General features: G+C 35.6%; 1 protein-coding gene across 1 annotated transcript in view; it reads right to left on the reverse strand.

The window, feature by feature from the left end:
• Positions 1–3569: 3569 nt before the first annotated feature.
• LOC149088307 (uncharacterized) overlaps positions 3570–21007 on the reverse strand; it is an 85899-nt gene continuing 68461 nt past the window's right edge. The window contains exons 9-13 of the mRNA XM_089246730.1: positions 17429–17503; positions 15737–15874; positions 14904–15014; positions 14492–14593; positions 3570–12444 (exon numbers count right to left, since the gene is read on the reverse strand). Coding sequence (XP_089102856.1) covers positions 10591–12444; positions 14492–14593; positions 14904–15014; positions 15737–15874; positions 17429–17503 — 2280 coding nt within the window. The 3' untranslated portion in view covers positions 3570–10590. The remainder of the gene's footprint in view (positions 12445–14491; positions 14594–14903; positions 15015–15736; positions 15875–17428; positions 17504–21007) is intronic.

Here is a 21007-nt window from a genome sequence, read left to right on the forward strand (position 1 = left end):
CAAAGTGGCTCCAGGAACACTCTTCTGACTTTAGACACTTCCGCTGGCCACCTAAATCCCCAGACATGAACATTATTGAACATATCTGGGATGCCTTGCAACGTGCTGTTCAGAAGAGATCTCCACCCCCTCTTACTCCTACGGATTTATGGACAGCCCTGCAGGATTCATGGTGTCAATTACCTCCAGCACTACTTCAGACATTAGTCGAGTCCATGCCACGTCGTGTTGCGGCACTTCTGCGGGCTCGCGGGGGCCCTACACGATATTAGGCAGCTGAACCAGTTTTTTTGGCTCTTCAGTGTATATATGTATATATGAATTGACATCATCATCATCGTGCGCCCCCCAGCAATAATGACCGTGCCCCCCCCCCAGACATCTAAGTCTATCTCCGCCTATGCTTGTTGCCATTAAAAGATATAGAACAGTTGGAAGTTACGATTAGCTGAGCTTTGCATGACCATAGATCGAACTCCCTTTTCAGAATAGTTCATCCTGTACAAGTGGAGACGTCGACAGTAAAAGCTTTCTTTCCTTCAAAAGTGGAGGAGGTTGTTGATAATCATCGATTTAGAACCAATGCTATAGGAAGCCGGACACAGCTATGCCTGTAGAGTCAGAAGATAGGAATGTAAAACGATTATGTGTGTGTGTGTGTGTGTGTTATTTCCCCGTTTTTATGACTTTTCAAGGCCATTGATTGCTGAGGGCTAATGTCGTAACAGCTATTATAGCTGAGCTAGGAGGCTGTTCATTCATACTTATGCTCTAAGGAAAGAAAATGACTGTCCTCTGTAGCTCAATGATTAGTCGCTGGTGGTGGTCGAGTGGTCATAGTGACGGACTCGCATCACGGGAACCCGGGTTCGAGCCCCACAGTGGTGGTCGGCTGAAGTTGGTTTTCTGTAATTCCCAACTTCGAGGCGCAAATGCGAGCCGATCTCCCCGTTAAAATGTCTCGCCACAAAGAGCAACAGTCCTGCAAACAGTACAAATATTCAGTCACTACACATCACTCACTTCACTTCTGAGATATAGATGGCAGCACTGAAAAATCATACACATCACTGCATACGCACTCAGACTGTTAGGTACACACACACTTACACTTCCGGCACAACTCACTAGGTAGTAAATTGCTTATGGCGATAGACCTGAGTTGTGATCGGTTTGGAAAAAAAAAACTCAATAGTTAGAGCACTCACTCTGACACTGAAAGATTGGTAGTTCGATTTGCCACAGAGGTATGTGAATTTTCTTTCCAAACTATATATACATCTCAATCTCTGCTTGGTTATCCAGGCTTTCGTACTTCGCATTGATTGCTGTTCAAATCTAAAAAAAATTTCTGAAGAAGGGGGCGAGGTGGGACAAAAAAGGTTGGAAAATTAAAACTTAGTCAGTTTTTGTGCTCGTCGCGGTGACGAATACAGTGAACTTTCCAGAAAAGCCATAATGTTTTTGTTGCCGTTTGCTGCGAGCACGGAGCTTGTTGTTTACTTATATAAAAAATAAATATAGAAGTAAATTGAACCAGGGCCGTCGCTATTCTATCCTGATAGTATAGAGACGGCCCTGATTGAACGCAGCGCCGGATTTGAGTTTCTATTTGTACTCTTTTTTGAACCTAATTTTTGAAACTGTAATTCAATACAGTCCTTAATATCACATTAATTTTTTTTCCCCAATCTTTGTGTTAATTTGTTTGCTTACTTCAAAAATGAAAAACTAATGTAATGAAGAAATAAACCATTTAATTTAATTCAACATATACCTTTTTAGGGCAGTTTTCGGAATCTGTAATGTCCGAAACAGACTGGGGGGGGGGGGATGCCTGGAGAATTCGGGGTTGGGAACTGCTTATCTAGTTGGAAAATAACCAAGTTCGCAACAGGAAGTCGCAGGAACCTGCAATTTCAGCGTTACCTAGTATCCCCTCACGTGAAAATTGGGCCCTGTAAAATACACTGATTGATATTAATTATTAATTTGTTAAAATCGAATTATATTTCTCACATAATTGAACACAATTCACTCTTTTTTTGCTAACAAATATCGGTTGTTTATTCGTATGTTGTATTATTATACACATGGCACGGGGGAAAGATATTTATTTTCTTTACTCATAGGAGAGAGCGATGGAATAAAATTTAAATTTTTACCCATATTGCTGAATTATGCAAATCAAGGAGAGATATGTCATTCTCTACATTGCATTCAGACATTCCCCCCCCCCCCAAAGGTAGGGTTGACAGGTCTCCAGCCTGTCATAATTCCTTGCATATTTTGATTTTTTACACTAAATAGGCTAGTAAAAAAATATACCAGTATATAGAGGGCTGCGCAGATCTAAGTCTAGGTTCCCTGTTGTAGAACGTGGTGACCATGCATTCCGACTTGGAAGATGAATGAACTATTTGCATAAAAAGCACAATGACATTTTTTAGTCATATGCATTATATGAAGTAAACATTTCTGCATCTTATAATTAATTGCATAACCGGAGAATTATGTTGGTGATTCGGAGGTACATGTGGCCAACTCTTTCACCCAGGGCCGCAACTGGATGGTTGGTCACCCGGGGCAAGTATGCATTTTGGCACCCCCTCATAATGTTGAAGGAGAGATTAAAGAGTGAAATTTGCGCCCCCTCTAGTACAGCGCCCGGGGCACCAGACCCGCCTGCACCCCCCCCCCCAGTTGCGGCCCTGCTTTCACCTGCTTGCTTTGTACCTGGCTAGTCCAAGTGACAAAGGATTTTAAAAATAAGAACATTTTTTCAACTGTAGACTCACTTATACATGTAAAATTCAAAATGTTAGTATCTGTAAAAATAAATAGTGTTATAATTTAACTAAAAATGCTCTACGAATGCTTCAATATTACGACCACCTTTCAGAGAGCTGGGACCAATGTCTACTTTCCTGATTTGATAAACTGTTGCTGGCAACTCAAATGCTCATTGTCATTTGGTGACACGGCCACTATTGGAAGAAGGCAGGGGCACAAAAATAGGTCCCACTCGGGTAGAGATTTTGTCTCGAGTCGCCCCCGAGTGCAACGTATGTGTGTGTGGACTTGAAAATTGTAACAAACAGTACATACTCGACTGAACAACTTTTCGGATTTTCATGGATCTTGTTCCAGATATCCGGTGAGTAATGGTAAAGCCTCTTATGAGGCTCCTAGACAGTATCTCTATCTAGGAGGCCTTGGTAAGGTTGGAATATGAAATGTATAGTGCAAAGCTGGGCTAAAGATCATTCTTCGCTAGTCCTAAAAGTAACTTCCAATTACAAAAATTGAAATGTTGTAGCACATCATCTTGGAAGCCATTTAAATGGAAAAAAAAGACAATTTTAGAAAACGTTACGCCATTAAATTTCTCATGTGGATCCTGTCCTATAAATGAAATTTGATTAAAAAAAATCATGTAGAGACTTGTAATGGAATAAAACAACGTTCTTTTACGACCAAACTGTCAGAGCTATACCTAATTCAAGCTGGAGCACCTTGTTTTCACTTGGGGAGAAGAATAATTACATAAAAAAAACAGAAAACAAAGATACTGTCTGTGGTATTCTTTTTATTATTTTGTACACAACAGTGATAAACGCAATTCACACATTTCATCACATACAAAAAAATTTGGCAGATGTTCAACAAAAGTTGAAATAATATAGATTTTCAAGTCAACAAAAACAATTTTGATTTGTTTTTATTTTTCATCCTATTTCTGTAGTTTTAACCTTATGTAAAGGCAACACATCCCTTTCTTCCTTTCTTATAATTACATTATACATATATAATTTAGATATCCACAATGTGGAAAAAAAAACATGTTTTAAAAAAAAAAATTGTCCTATAAATTAAACATTTTATGCATCTGTGTTACACACACACACACACTTCACTCAATAAAATTCATAGCACATTACATTTATTTTAATGTGTTTAACACAGCAATACAAATGTATTATATTACAGACAAAATATTTGTAAATTTAAGGAGACATTGTGCATGTAACTGAAAGTGAAATTACAAACAAAAATTAACTGCAATACTGTGAATAATAGTAGACTTTCACATATAGGACTAATTTTTATTAATAATAGTTACATTAAAAAAAAAAATTAAATTTTAGTAACTTTGGGTAGATTTACAAATGACATACAGAAAAAGTTACTTTGTGACAATGATCCGTATTAGAATGTCATTTAGACCTATTGCAAGTAAATATTCTTTCCTGCGGAGGGTGTTTCAAATATAAATATATGATTTCCTAAATTCTGAATACCAAATTTAATGTCCTTAACCTTGAATATCATTTGCTATGCATCACTGTATAAATAACTCTGCTGCTTTGATTTTGAAATTCTTGCACGTTAATAAATGAATCAGTGGACAAAACAGTTTTGTTTCCAACATTCTGCTAACTGAAAAAAGTTGGCATTTCAAAAACTTTACTTTCTTGTTACATAAAACACGTTTTGGAAAAATATCAATGCACTAAATAGGATGGTCTGTTTTGACAGAAAGCTTGTTAGCAGGAATGAAAACTGTAGGAGTATAGAAATAATTTTACTATGCGACCGCAATTAGGGGGAGAGGGGCAGGTGGGTTTGGTGCCCCAGGTGCTGTACAACAGGAGGTGAAAATTTTCTCCTTTTGCATTACTTTTCCCTCCTTCACCATTACAAGAGGGTGCCAAAATGTGCTCTTGCCCCAGCTGACCAAGCATTCAGTTGCGGCCATGTTTACTATGATAGTTCAACTTAAAATCAATTCTATTAATTTCTTCTACACTTTTTCTTGAGAGTTTTAATCAATAACTGCATCATGGATCTTCAAGACAAGTTAAATAAAATTTAGGATATGATTGGGAAGCTTGAAAAGTTTGTAAGTTTAAAAACTTACAAAATATTTTTTTTTAAACCTTGTAAGTTTGTAAAGACTTGTATTGTTGTTGAGGAATAAGTGTATAAAACCACCCGATTCTGACAATTGGGTTATGACAGTGCAGGGACAATGTCTGGGAACCCCTAAGAGCTTCAGGATGGTCTCAATATAAACTAATCAGAGGTAGAAAGAATATTAACAGAATCTCGAAAGTATAAAAGACGAAATACCAAGTGAAGATGAATTGCGGAAAAAAATTCACATACTTCTATGAGGAATCGAACCATCACAGTTCATGTGCTCTACCATAAAGCTAGAGAACTGTAATTTTCTTATTTTTGAGCCTCAAATGTTAGTCTTCCCCAGGACTTATACAACCCAAGTCACCGGGGTTTCATTACATATAGTATTACTAATTGACTAAAAAATTCTACTTGATAACTGCCACTTTCTCAGCAATAATCCTGCAGTTATGACTAACTTTGAAGAATGTGTATTTTTCTCAGGAAACTACGTAACTCTGAATTTGTGTATCACCACATAAACAACAGAACATGCAGAGATTTGTTTTTGAATCCATGGTGGTCATTTTATAAATGAAATGATAACATTAATAAAAAGTAATAATTCTTGAGTAAAAAAAATGCAGCAAAGGAAAGAGGGTTTTTTTTATAAAAACAATAGATAGGCTTTCATATGAAACTCAAAAATTGCAGCATTATGTAAGAGAGACAGTTACACACATCCAGGTGTTTACAAAGAAAAACTATTAAATATGAGTATTATTTTATTATCATTTTACATTTATTTTTAAACAAAAAAAATAAAAAATTAATGTATGCGATTATTTTTTTTTATAAAAGCGAACATCTGATATTTCTTTTTCTATCCATAAAAAAAATGATTACATCACTTGGCAAGGGCTGGTCTTTACAACTGATTCTGTCATTCTCTCTAATAACAACATAATACATATCACACGTTGTACCTTTTCAACAATTCCCATAATCTCTTTATTATATATCAACACTTTTCACATAGAAGTAACACCCATTTATAAATTTCAGAAGTGCAAAAACTCAAAAAATGGATATATAATTTTTCCTCTTTCAAGCTCTATTGATACAAGCTTACATTTTGAAAGCTTTGGCATTTAAAATCTCAACGACAATTTATGCTCTAATGTGTTTTTTTCTCTTAGACATTTCCTATACTACTTTGAAAGAAGACTTACATTATTATTTAACACAATAAATTTCATTAAGTTTGGATTTTAATCTGTATATACACAATAGACTCGTTTAACTTACATTTAGAGAGAGAGACATCTATTTACAGTGGATTAAATACAACCAAAAGAAAGAGGGGAAAAAGTACAGTATTTGTGTTACACTGTAACTTTCTATTAGAAAAACATTGAAGTAAATGAAAACATACAATAAATCAAGTGATTGTATCGATTAGCACATACGAAAGCATTTAATTTTCCAAAAATATAATAATTCTATATTGCTCTTTTTCTAATTTAGTTGTTACAGATGATAACTCTTCATCTGAGCCAATGCACCAATTACATATTAGGATCATTGTCAGAGAGAAAACAAATCGCAATATTTTAATATAAATTAAGGTGAGATACATATAGCCTATTTATATTTAAAAAAATTAACTTGTATACTAAGTAGATATCACACCACATCAATTTTGTTCGGATTCATGGGAATGATATTATGAAACATTGTGAAGCCTTGAAACTAAACATATGCAATCTTTGCTTTCAAGCAGTCTCGAGTAATACAATGTTTCAATCACAGAAAAAAAAGTTTTATGTTTGGAGAAAAAAAAAATACTAGAGAAAGGAAAAAAAATCAGCTTTTTCAAGAAATTCTAACTACAGTAGAAACTCCAAAACATAGAAGCTTTTTGACATATTTTTTTTAATAGACGTTGATGCTCACTTTGACCGAAATTCCACTTCCATTCTTTATTTCTCCATGCTATCTACCACAATGGTAGCGCATAACATGGCTTTTTGCTAACCTTTCTCTAGCCCAGAAGTTTTAACATTTTATGTTCCATGGACCTTTTTTTGCCAATAAGACAAAGACCATCTACACCCTGTGTCAATAGATTAAGGCTACAGATCTCTATACAGAATAATATTCACCACATAATAATGTAAAACAATAACTTAATCGCTAAACAATAAGTTTTCGAGGAATTGACAGTTTTTGTATTGTCCTCCCATGCAAAAATGTGCAAATCAGAAAAAGTATTGTGTTCCAACCCCCATTCCCAAGAAAGAAAAATACTCTCTCAGTAATTTTTAAAATCTTTTAATTTCTGCTTTGTTCTAAAACACATCCCCTGGTATCTTGGCCCTACATTAGTCTGAGGCAAATGTATGTGTGAGGGTATCTCTCTCAGATGGTGAAGTAGGCTCATTCCATGATGAAGCATTGGCTGTTGTCTTGTGCTGGTTGAAGGTGATGATGTATAAGTAGTCATCACAAAAAACCGGAATGAGACAAGTTAGTGGGGAGTGGCACCTCCTCTCCTCAAATCTGGCATCGTTGGCATTTGATTAAAGGTTTTATTTCCTGTCTCACCCTCTGCCAGATTTGTACTAAGCAGAACTGCAATGTTGGGTTTACTAAGCCTGCATGTCCCAAGGGATGAGTCAGGGGCATGTCCGATGCATACCTTAGAAACCCATTCTGGATGTCTGGGAGTCAGCTGACTAGTTTTAAAGACTGCTGCCATGTGGACTGATATATTTTCTTTTCTTACAAGCTCATAGAGCACCCCCCCCCCAAGAAACCTCTCCATGGACCCACAATAAATGGGTCTGCGAATCTTTGGTTAAAAACCACCATTCTAGTCTGTGCCACTATCAAGATTTCACACATGGTGCTCTCCAACACGAAAACTTTAATGTGTGCCACTTATTTTATCATTGATCTCATTCAAAGTCGCCAGACCTCCTGAATGAACAGGATTGTTCAGTATTTTTACGAAATCTTTCAGTGTCCCAGATTAATGTAATTAGTGCCTGAGTGGCACAGTGGTAAAATGCTCATCTTTCACTATGAAGGTCACCATCAAAGTCCATGGGCTTGAGTCCAGGCATAGAACGTCAGAAACAAGTTCACCTACTGAGCCTGGGACGACCACGGATGTGGATGGAGCCTTCATTTCCCACCCAACTCTACTGGTTGGAAATTGTCATATGGCAATATATGACCTGAGCTGGTGTGCAGTAAAGTAGTAGATTAATGTAATTGAACTCTAAAATTTGAGGATTGTTTTTTTGTTTGTTTTTTCATTCAAAATGTATATTTTGTAATGTATATTATGTAATTTTTTTTTTGTTCCTCTTGAAGTCTACTAACAACACTGAGTTTGTCTGTCTATTAACAGAACACCCTATATGTATATACAGTCGGCTTTCCGTATTCATGGGGATTACGTTCCGGGTTCGCTTTTCTTCTTGGGTGATAAATATTTTTTGTGGCATTTTCTTCCAAAATAATGTAATATCATTAGCATTAAACACTTGCTGAGGTGCGTAACCTTATTTTCTCCAAAGTCTTTGGAAATTTTCTAGCTGCTTCCTGGTCGACAGAGGCTTGATTGCCAGTGATTTTCACATTGTGTAATCCAAATCGTTTCTTAAACCTATGAAACTAACCTTTACCAGCGTAAAATTCTGATGAAATAGATGTTTCACCAGCCCTTTCCATTATAGAAGAGTAAATTTTTTTTCTCCTTTTCCATTATAATATTACAATCAATTGGAATAACTTTTTCGTAGCAGTCTTGTACCCAAAAAAACCCCAGAATTTTCTGTTCAAGAAATACATGCATCCGGTAGGTGATGCAAAGTTTTCGCTGCCACAGGTGCAGCTCCAGCCACTGCTGAATTTCAGATTCCTTTTTCTTGATATATCTCACCATAGATTCGTTGATTCCATAATGGTGAGCCACCGCAGCAATTGACTCCCTTTCGCTAAGCATAGCCAAAATAAAAACTTTTCACTTTTTTTTGTCTTTTTGAACCATTATCAGTAGCACTAGAAAAATGAGCCATACTAAACATGCACAATGCAAATTTTTTTAAACAAAACACACGAATGACAATCGCAGAATGTTGCCAAAAAAATTTTTCTAATAAAAATAAAAAAAAACCGTGAATATGGCACCTGTATATTGGTTTCAGAGGGGCAGACATGAAGGGGGGACATCACTGGAGAGGCTAAAAGTTGCTGGTTGTCCCGTATATACAGGACTCAAATGCGTACACAGGAGGAGGAGGAAGGTACATTGCATTGTTTTTTTAGAAATTATTGGAGGTGAGGGGCTTAGTCCCTTTAAAAAATTTATTGGGGGTGGGGACTCAAATGGACTCAGCCCCTAGGTTCTAGCACCTGTGATTGCTTTATTGATTTTCTTTATATAATAATATAATAATAAAGAAAATATGAATCAAGATGCTCAAAGAGATATATTATTGCTTTAAATATGGAAACCTTAGGAAATAAACAAAACCGGTTTCATAATCCAGAGATTCCCTCATCTAGAATCACCTAAGCCCCACGGAGTCCGGATTTGAGAGGTTCTACCATAGTACCATGATGTGACACACATGGCACAGATTGGTCACCCCTGGATCAACCCATTTGAAGGATTTTTTAGAATAAGTTGTATTCTTGATACTCACTGTGAACACCTAGTCTCAAATTCTGAAACCCAGACTCAATGTAGGTCAGAATTTCAGATGAAGGTGCCTCAAGCAATCTGTATTTTGGAATTTCCAGTGTATGATGAAACTAGATAGACTGATGTCTTCAAAAAGAGTCAATAAAATCTTCATGAAACAAAAGCTTTATCAGAAAAAAGTAAAGATTTCTTTTGGAAAAAACTTCTGGAATTAGATAGTTAAGGAAGCAATACCTTTCTTTAACGCCCATACTACTGAGCCAACATAATAAATGAAATAGTTTCATTAAAAAACATGACGATGTATTGAATTGAGAAAAAATAAATAATGAATATGGTTTTAGATTATCTCATAAAAAATCGTAACAGATTAATATATATAATATAAATGCAATATTAGGATAAATGTCAACATAAAATTTATATTATTTACATGGAAATTAACTTAAAAATACAATAAAAAAGCATGCTCTGTGTGCGCATATCAAAATACTAACTGAACCAGCAGTTAAAGTTTTACATGTACATATTTTCATCTCTTATTTCAATCAATGAAAGCAGAGAAATCGGAAATAGAAAAGAAAAGTGAGAAAAATTGATAGCATTAACATGATTCTTGGCTACATTTGAATGAATTGGTAATAACAGTTTCTTTTGATGACCACTAAATTAAAGAACAAATAATAATACAGTCTACACATGCCAGGTTAGCGATGGGCGAAATACATTTCAAAATTTTGAGATCAACTTAGATCACACATGTTCATTTTGCACAAAACTTTGGCCAGAAATTTCTTCGAATATCTACCCATGACTGTCCACGGCAAAGTTATAATAAAGCACTCTTTTTTTATTTTTTTTAATTGTTCGGGGGAAGAGAGAATACACACACACAATAAAAAAAAGAGAGATGTAGAGGAGCTTTTTTTTATAAGCAGCACCTGATTGAGCTTCATTAAATGACAGATTTAGTGCTTAGACAACTGAGTAGTTTCACTTCTTTTTGGGGGTGGAGGCGGGGGTAGCCGTTTTTTTGGTGTAACACAATCTTCTGACAAAGACGGTGATTTCTGAAACCTATTCTGTGAAGTGAATTTGCAACAGATGGTGTTATGAGCAGGAGGTGGCGGTGGAGGAGGAGGAGGTGGAGGTGCTAAAGTCTGACAGCCGGATGGTGGCAAATAACTGGGGTCACGAAAACCAAGGATTTCATTGGGTGATGCACCAGTATCATTTGACAACTGCTGAGCAACTTTCCATTTTTTCATCATAACTCTCTGGAGGTCCTTCAGAAAAGATTGTGGCGGACAAGCGATGGGACTAGCTGAATGACCTGGAAGAGTAGCTGGCGTTTGAATTTTTCTCATTAGTCCACTGTATCCAGTTAGTTTTGTTTCTTCATTTCTGAGTGGTGGCATAGGCCTTGATGAAGGGGGAGGGGGAGGAGGTGGTGGCGGTGGAGGAGGAGGACCCATTTGAGATGAATTTATTATATGTGGTATATGAGGTACAATATCTAATGTCATTGGAACTGATGGTGCACTCGCTCTTCTGTCAGTTGCTGTTTCACGTATAGACTGTGATAATTTCAAAGACTTTCCATTCTTGAATCCTTGTTCAGAAATTACAAAAGTGTCCTTCATTATTTCATTATTCAGCTTTTGCCTACTATGAGGCTTAGTGAATGCTCTGGATAAACTGCTGACACCCATCTTTAACTCTGCTATAAATGGAAGAGGAGGTGTGGGAGCCATATCAGCCTCCGACATTCTACGATCACTTTTCTTGGCAGGTTGTGAGAAAACCATGTTTTCAGTATCTGTGGTTTTAAATTTGCTACAGGATGTTTGCTCAATAAGTTTTCTTTGTGGTGATGGAGGAGGAGGTAAGGAATTCAAACTTGAGGTGCTTGGCCAGCTACATTCTTCACCAAGTTCGAGTGGAGGTGGCGGAGGCGGTAAAGAATCCAGGCTCGTAGTGCTTCCCCTGAAGGCCTCTGGAGGTGGTGGCGGTAATAGAGCTATATCAAGGCTCTCTATTGAGCTTCCGATAGTCAGTGGAGGCGGTGGAAGAGGGTATTCATCAGATTCTCGTTGTCTTATACAACTAGGTGATAAAGCTGATGCATCATCAGTTAAAGATTTCTTTTGTAAATTCCGTTTCACCCCATTGATCAATATCTGATCATCTGTCTGGGAACGTCTCAAGCTGTAGCGCCGACTGATATTATTTTTGTGAAGAGTACTGCTGCTACAAGTACTATTACTGTGTAAAAATCTTTCTCTTCTGTCACTCTCAACATAAATCGGCTCTTTGGACTGCATGGCAAGATTTCTCGTAGTGCTGGTCAAAGGTATTTTCGGTGTCATGCTCGGCTTTCGTTTCAGGGTAGTACTGGCATTGCATACCTCTGGGTCAAATGGCATCTGTTCTGCTGTTGGAGTACTGACACCAGATCTCTCTGAGAGACAGCCACTACTGGTGCTAGAACTAGACTTGACTGAATCATGTCTAAGCATCAAACACTGTGGATTGTTCCATTCCATTGGCGTTGGAGTCGGGGTGGATTCTGAGCTTCTGTTGCTCATACCATCAGGCTCTGGTGTAGCAGATGCTCGAGGACCTGAAAACACAACATCCTCAAGAGATATATCCTGTCGATCTGGGCTACCACCGGAACTTCCAGAACTGTCTGAACTTACAGCCAGAGTTTTAGCCATTGAAGAGACTGAAAAGCTTCTAGCATGAGCCAAAGTTTCCAGGTCTTCTTCAACAATGTCTCGCATCAAGTCATCATAGTTGTTTTTCAAAACTGATCCAAACTGAAATGATAGCAATAGTGACAGCTTCAAATATAGAAAAAAAAAACAATTTCATGGTAAAAAAATACATTAATTAACTAATGATTCATCAATTGGCAATTCTCACAAAAACTAGTCTACCCATTTCTATTAATCTTCTTTTATATGTATATTTTTTCTATTATATGTATATTTTATATATATATATATATATATATATATGTACAGGGTGATTATAAAAAAACTATCCCGACATATGGGCCCCTAACTATCATACCATTCACAGAAACTGAATGAAATTTTGGCATAAGGTATTTTGAGGTATGCGCTCAAGAATGATATGGAAAACAACAGTGTCACTCTAACAGTTACGGCTACAGTGAGAAAATTTCGAAAATATCAAATGGCACCACCAAGTTTTTTGTATTGGAATGTGATCTCCATTGTGAAAAACCCTAAATGGCGTTCGAACGACAACTGTAGCATGAAAATCACCGGCGGTAGATAGGCTAAAAGTGAGGACAACCAATAAGGACAGAGAAGCAGCATAAAATAAAGCATTTTATTGTGTTTCACAAATTTTCCACATGACCTTGTGGAGGACTAATCAGGATGGAATCTCAGCCAAAGAAACGGTGTGACGAATGAAACGAATATTAATGCTCTGGTGCACGGCAAAGTCCTTTTTACTTTTTCCTTGTTTAGCTCCGGGGATTTTCGTGCTACAGGTGCCATCCCAACGCTATTTAGTGTTTTTCAGTATGAAGATCGCATTCCAATACAAAAAACTTGGTGTTGCCATTTGATATTTTCGAAATTTTCTCACTGTAACCGTAGCTGTTAGAGCTACGTCATATCATTCTGGAGCGCATACATCAAAATACCTTATGCCAAAATTTCATTCAGTTTCTGTGAATGGTATGATAGTTAGGGGCCAATATGTCGGGATAATTTTTTTATAATCACCCCGTATATATATTATATATATATTATATATTCTATTATTATTATTATATATTATATAGTAAAAGTTCTATGTTTTAAGTGAAATACTGCAAACAAACAAATAATTGTGTGAACTGGAAAGATATAGCAAAATATGAAAATTCAAAAAGGAATTCAAAAATGAAAAAAGTTATTTTCATTCCTTTTTGAATTTTCATATTTTTCTATATCTTTCCAGTTCACATAATTATTTGTTTTCAGTAATTCACATTTAAAACATAGAACTTTTACAATGTTTTTTCACTACACTGCATATTAAAGCTGCCTATGGCGCTGATATTGGTGAGTTTCGACAAAATTTTTTTCTCCATAATTTACATTTTTCTATATGTATATAATCAATTTTCTCTGTGTGTTCTCTATACAAATCTACAATTTTAAGCTGATCGTCGCCAAATTTTGCATTTATACCAAACAGGGCCCGGATTGAGTACGTACCGGCTACTTTAAAAGTTTGCCAGAGGGGAAAAAAACTGTTGGGTTGAGCAACAATGGTTTCAGGGTCTCAACAATCACTTTCAGAATGTTTAATTTGGTTACAGTAGTTCCCTAGCAATGCATTTCAGATGTGTATATGCCTTTACAATGGTTTGCCACTTCTTTAATGATGCCAGTATTGTGTATAATAGTTTATTCCTCTATAATGCATTGTCACTTTTTCAAATCCTCCCAGTAATTGAAGAAAACCTCGGCAGCGCCAGATATTATAGCTAGTATATATATTTATCTCTGATATTAAAGAAAACATGTTTCTTTTTGATTCAACTTTTTCCTCATAAAATGACTGTTCAATAGAAAAAAAGGCCAATAAATATGAGTAAACTAACCACAAAATAATGAATATTACGAAGGTTTTTAACCTCTCTCTCTCACTTTTCCTCTCATGCCCTAGGGCATTCACTTGGAAAGTGAGAGAATGTGGGTTTGATTTGAATGTGGGTGCATTTGAATTTTCTCTCTTTCCTAACTATAGCTTCATATCAGCCAGCTGTTAAAAACCTTCGTATGGATAGTGGAGAGTGACACCGTCCTTGTGTGTGTTGTCTGTGAATCAAAAACTTACCTTGGCTATACGTATGCCCATCACCCACTGCTTCAAAGTCTTTTCATCATCTGCACATAAGTATTTTATATACTTGGAAGATTTAGTTTGAATTTGTGGATGCTGAGAAGAATAAAAACAAATTTGTTTATTTCTTTTCGTACATCATAAGTAAATTGAAAAAGAGACAAAATTGAAATGCTGTAAACTGTGAAACTGCATGTTCATTCAAGCTTTAAGTAAATCAGATCAATATATAGTGGAACCTCAATATAACAATGCTCTTTGCAGCAAGAAAATATATTGTTGCAGAGGAATTATCATTATATCGAGTATCGTTATAGTGAGGTTTCACTGCATCATTATAGCTGTTTTTATTCTCACTAGCTAATATTAGAAGCTCACTGTACATAAATGATAAGAAACTATTTACTTTTATTGCAAAGCCAAAATCTGTAGGAGCCTTGTATTTTTTCTTCCACCCGAAACCAACATACACATTATTCATCTCGAAGGTAGTCAAACAAATAAGGTCTTTAGAGAGCTGACAAAGAAAAAAAAGAAACAGATAATTAATGTATGTGGGCATACGTAAAAAGCTATTTTGGATGATAACATTGGAACAAAGTTTTTAAACATTTTAAATAAAATCAAAGCATTGAAACGAAATGTTTGTTTAGTTGATTTTATTGAAAATGATTGAAAAGAAGGTTTTTAAGATTTAGAAATGGTGGTCAAAGTTTAAAAGAAATTTGCACACCCTCACACATTATGGAAAGGAAAAGCTTTCAGATTGATTAAAATAGTTTTGATAATATTTTTTAGTGTATTTTGTAGACCCACACACATGTGCAAGATTGAGGTTGAATGGTGATTTGTTAGGGATGAACATGAACCTCCTTAGAAACTTGTCTCCCCTCACATAGGAAAAAAAGTGATATAAAGATATGCACCATCTTTTTTTAGATTTAATGTCACCTTTTCCCATTATCTTTTGAGCTTTTTCCCCTATTCCTTGGGTGAAAGTTTCCGGCTTTTTAATACCCATATAAACAGGGTTTGAGAAAATTAAAAATGCTCTGTATATGTAAGTTTATGGGGGTAAGTAATGCAATCACACTTACATCTTATGATATGATGATAACAGTATTTCACACACACACAGTGCAAGTTTAGCTATGATTAGTTTATTAACTTTATTAAAAATTAAAATCGATTATTTGATCAATTTTATGGTTAAAAAACTTGATGAAAATGTTTACTTACTTTGGATTTTCCTTTAGGGCAGTAATATATTCCTGAAGCTCTAAGGACAAAGAAATGTTTTTTCCATGCTTTTTTACCATCACTTTTTAGGTAGAGAGAGCTTTCAACTTCAGGAACAGAAGATGACGAAAAGAATTCCTAGAAGACACAAATGAATTTTAAAAAATGCACTACATGTTGAATGTTTAATTCATTAATTGAGGGGAATGGCGAATTAAAGTTTTTATAAATATCACATGGTCTTTTTCCATCACACAAATCTTATATATAAATGTGAAAGTATGTATGTATGCTTGTTCTTCATATAAATCTACAATTTTACACTGATCATCCCCAAATTTTGCACGTATACCAAACAGGAAAGGATTGAACCATAGGCTACTTTAAAAGTTATTCAGAGCAGGGCAAAAAACATTGAGCAACAATGGTTCCTGGGCCCCAAAGTTTCCTTTCGGAATGTTTACTTTGGTTACTGTGGTTCCCTAACAATGTGTTTCAGATTAATTGATTGATGACCGCTCATGCTTAGAGCTGTTGTGCAAGACAACTTCCTCTCTTCACCTCCTAGGAGGCTGGGTCGTGTCTGAGAGCATTTTCTATTTATTCAACAAATGAAAAAATTAAATGCAAATATACATTCTATGGAAACATTCATCAGAAGACATTGAAAATACATACAATCAAGATTAACTAAAAGAAAAATGAAATATTAAACCAGCTACCTTGTACTAATTAGCTATGCATTATTATATACATTCTGTGGAAACAATCCATTAAAAAACTTTGAGCACAATTCAATCAAGATTAAAAGAAAATGAAATATAATTATGTACCAAAGAAAAACACACGTTAATTTACACAAATTGGCTATGCACCATGCATTTCAGACATGTATGCTTTTACAATGGTTTGTCACTTCTTTTATGCTGCCAGTATTAAGTATAAGTTTATTATAATGGTATGTCACTTTTTCTATTCTCCCCCAGTAATTGAAAAAAACCAAAGAAGCGCTGGGTATTTTTGATAGTATTATATAAAAATAAATAAATGTGATGAAATAGCCAGTCTTCCCCATAAGAAGTTAAAAAATTAAAATACTCATAATTTTCAATTAAAAAAAAGGAGTTATCTTTGAAATATCTAAATCAAATTTAAGAAAATATAGCCAATATAATTCCTTTGTTCAGTGAAAGTACACAATCACTGACATGAATTTTAAAACCGACCAAACTTTAATGCAAATATAAAAACAAAATCCAAGCATCACATCAATCCAGTTCCGAGTCATTTATTAATTATAATTAGTTATTAAATTATAACACAACATAACTTTTTTTACTAGAATCATATGCACACCTTTCCTTTCAAAATCTTTTTTTACACACGTGTGTCAGGATTGGTGACAACATTATTGAAAGAAAAAATCTATTTCTTCACAGTACCAAAAAAAAGGAATGCATGTGATTCAAGTAAATATTACGATTAAATTAAAACATGCATAAAAAACATTGATATTTTGATGATGCATAATTGTTCTTTGTTTATGCATTTATGTCTACACATGTATCAAGGATTATTCTATATTTTATACACACTGCTTTTGAATCATTTAAAAATAAATAAATATATATATGAACATTTAAATATTATAAATTGAAGTAAAAAAATTGACACTAATCATTATGAACTTGCCTCTAACAAAGATGCTTTAGCATCATCATCTAAATCCGAGCTTTTCTCACATGAACTCTTGAACAATAAATAATCCTGTTTTTTAAACAAAGAAGGAAGAAATTAACATCATTGAAGCAAATCTGAAAATGCATAAAATTAAAAAAAAACATATGAAATATATTTATCCCCAGGGTGTAACTATATCTCATAATTTAAACCAATTATACCAAGACTCAATTACTTGTTACTTAAGAGAAACAAACTGGTTCTGACAAAACGTCATGGGTAGAGATAGGGTGGGGGAGCGTTACGAGCTGACTGATCTAATGCATATGGGTATATATGAACTGACATCATCATCGTGCCATCAGATTTTCAATCTATCTCTGCCTATGCAAAACGTCTTAGGTGAAATTGCTTTCTTTTTATACAGCTGAGAGCGAAATAGCAATTGCAAATACAGTAAAAGTCTATTATAAAGAGAGTTTACAATTTTGGAAAAACTGTCATAACAACAGACTTCTTGTTGTAAATAAATTTTCTGCGTGTTTGGTAATCATTCTGACTGTATCTGAAATATAAACATGTTTCAGATCATTTTGGTCAAATACCAGTAATTGAGCAGAGTAAACTTTCCCCCGACTTCTTATCGGTTGTAGGTCCTCGACTGTACCTCCACTACGATTCCAGGACGAAATAACTGGATTTTAGACTCCAAAAAGAAGAAAACAACACCTTATTTAATTTATTATCCAACACCTCCAACGAAACCGTCCTGTCTCTTCGATACAAACTTTCACACTCTCCCTCTTTTTCGAATGTCTCAAATCGTTCTCGTTTCTCTCTCTCGCGACTCCTGTTTCTCCTCTGCCTTTTTCCAACCTCTTTTCTCCTGAACCTTACAAGCAGCATTGCCAATCATGAATTTAATCACAAATTTTGATAAAGGTGAAAAAACTTCATAATGAATGAATCCAATATGGTTAGGTTAATTATTATAAACTTCTAACTGATATACTATTACGAGCAAACAAAAACAATATCATTCCCACTCATATTCACTAATTTTATAGAATATTGTTTCCCTAGTAAAAAATGCAATTGAAAATCTAGGAAAGTTTTTTCTTCTTCGATGTATAAAAATTGGGTTCTTTGTTTTGTTCCCTTCTTCAATTTGACTATTCAATTGATTTTTAGCTCACACTCTCTGAAACATTTTTGCATAGAAATGCCTTTTCTATTTTTTAAATGGTTGAACTAACCACCTTAAATTAAAAATTTTCAATTTTTGTTGCAATCCCATAGCTTTATGGGCTCGGAAACATCTTTCCTATCATAAGGTTTTTAGCACGATTAACGTAAAGGATTTTTTATTTGCTTAACATTTGGAAATAACCCAAAGCTTTAGGTCCCAATCTATCAATCCCTGGAGGTAAAAGATGCCCATGGTCTGTCAGTTAGGAAGTGAGAAAAGTCTAAATTGAATGAAATCAAAACAGGAACATCTTGACTAATTTATAACTTGGGAAAGCCTATGAGTAGGCATGGAGTACACAGATAACCGGATTAGCAGAGAGTGATATAATCTCTCTATGAATAGCTGTTAAAAATTTCAGTTTTCTAAGAATTTCTACTGAAGCATATGTGCAATTAGTGGTAGTAGTCTGTCCTTAATAGACTGTCTCTTAAAGACAGAGTATGAAAACCAGACTTTTTCTTCCTAACTTTGCAACTTAAAAAGTCTTCTAACAAATTCCCTGGACAGATCATAATGATCTCTTGGGAATACATGCTGATCACGTACGGTATTATTTATAAATTAAAAAAAACCAAAAAAACTTACTATCAATCGTCTTCGCCGCCGTTGGGAACGGACGTGCTATTATCGCGCTCCGCTCACCGACACGCCAGTGCGCCATTTTGTGTCTTTCTTTGTTCTCGTGAGTTTTACTTAGCGTGTTGTTTATTGTTGGGTCATATTCTGCGGTGATTTTCTTTTTTTTTTTTAGCGCACGTTGGATTGTGAGATAAGTGGTTTTTTTTTTTTTTTTATATATTGCTCTCATTTTTTTTTTAAATTTTCGTTGTGTATTTTCGATCGACTTATATTTATTTTTCTCGTTCGCATTTCATTTTCGTTGTTTTTTCGCCAGGTTCGCTCGCTTCTTTGATATAAGTTCGTAGGTTTTTGGACGTTAGTGTTAGCAAACAGTGTATACTTTTTCCCGGGTACTCTCAATAACGTTGTTTTCCTTCCATTTGGGCCTATTGTTGTAGTGTTAGTGTTTTGAGATAGTTAGCTAATTCTAATAAGTATAAATTGTACTTCGTAGCTTAATACTTTTTTTAGAGGGTGTTGTATTCTTTATATACATATTTATTTTATTCTTCGTGATTTAGTGCTGAGCATTCTACTTTACGTAATTTTTTCGTATAGTCTCTTACGTATATTTTGCATAGTAATGTATTTTACATTATTTTAATTTCCAGTTAACGTTTCTCATTTTCGTATTGTTAAGTATTATTATTATTATCTAGCTTTAGCAATAGTGTTAGTATGCCTCGACCTCGACTAGTGTTGTGTAGAGCTTGCGACGGGAGGTTTCCCTGGTCTAGGGGTATAGTAGCTGATAGTTTCAATTGTAAAGGGTGCTTGGATAGAAAAAGGCTGGAACTCGAGGTCGAAGCTTTACGGGAAAAAGTTAGGGTGCTAGAGGGCCCGGTTATAACGGACCCTCTGGTCGTCGAGCCACCTGTTGATGAAGAAGCAATCTCCACGAACAACGACATTTTAGAGGGCGAATGGGTGGTCGTGGATGAGGTAGAGGGGGATAGTGATAGGGGTTTAATCATCGGCGATTCTATGGTTAGGGAACTTGGGAACCGAGTGTGTAGGGATTTTCGGGGTTTCGAGCGCTGTTGTCTTCCTGGGGGGAAGATTGGCAACGTTCGAGACGTTTTTCATCGCCGAAAGTTGCCCTTGCGGGTGATTCTGTGGGTGGGAACAAATCAGGTAGGAGCGAATATTAGTGAGTCTCTGACAGAATACCGGGATTTACTATTATCCGCTAGGGAGGGGGGTTCAGATGTGGCAGTGATTCCAGTGCTGCCAAGGGGTAGTAGGGGATATAGGAGTAGGATCCACCAATTCAATATAGGCCTGAAGGACATTTGCTCCTTACTTGGGGTCACGTTCTTGGAGCTTCCCGCATTTACCGATAGGTGGCTTCGTTCGGATGGGATCCATCTAAATAAGAGAGGGGTCTGGGAGGTTTACGATAGTCTTAGGTCAGGTTTTTTACTCCCAGACCACGTAGTCGGGAATGCGGGTTAGTTAATGATAATCACAACAGTACTGACGGGGAATTACCCACCTCTGACTTGGATGGCTTCTCGATTGACAACAAACCACCGGGCAAATTAAAATGTGTGTTAATAAATGCCAGGAGCTTGGGTAACAAGAAAGATTTTTTAGAAACTATGATAGTTGTGGAGGACTTGGATCTTATAGCCATTACAGAATCTTGGGCAAACGATGGGGATGAATCTTTCTTACACATCTCCGGATACGATACTTTTTTGAGAAATAGATCTGAT

The sequence above is a fragment of the Pholcus phalangioides genome, unplaced genomic scaffold, assembly GCF_987345545.1.
Source record: "Pholcus phalangioides strain wild (caught in Gottingen) unplaced genomic scaffold, Ppha-v1.0 ptg000003l_1, whole genome shotgun sequence".
In the NCBI taxonomy this organism is placed as follows: Eukaryota; Metazoa; Arthropoda; class Arachnida; order Araneae; family Pholcidae; genus Pholcus; species Pholcus phalangioides.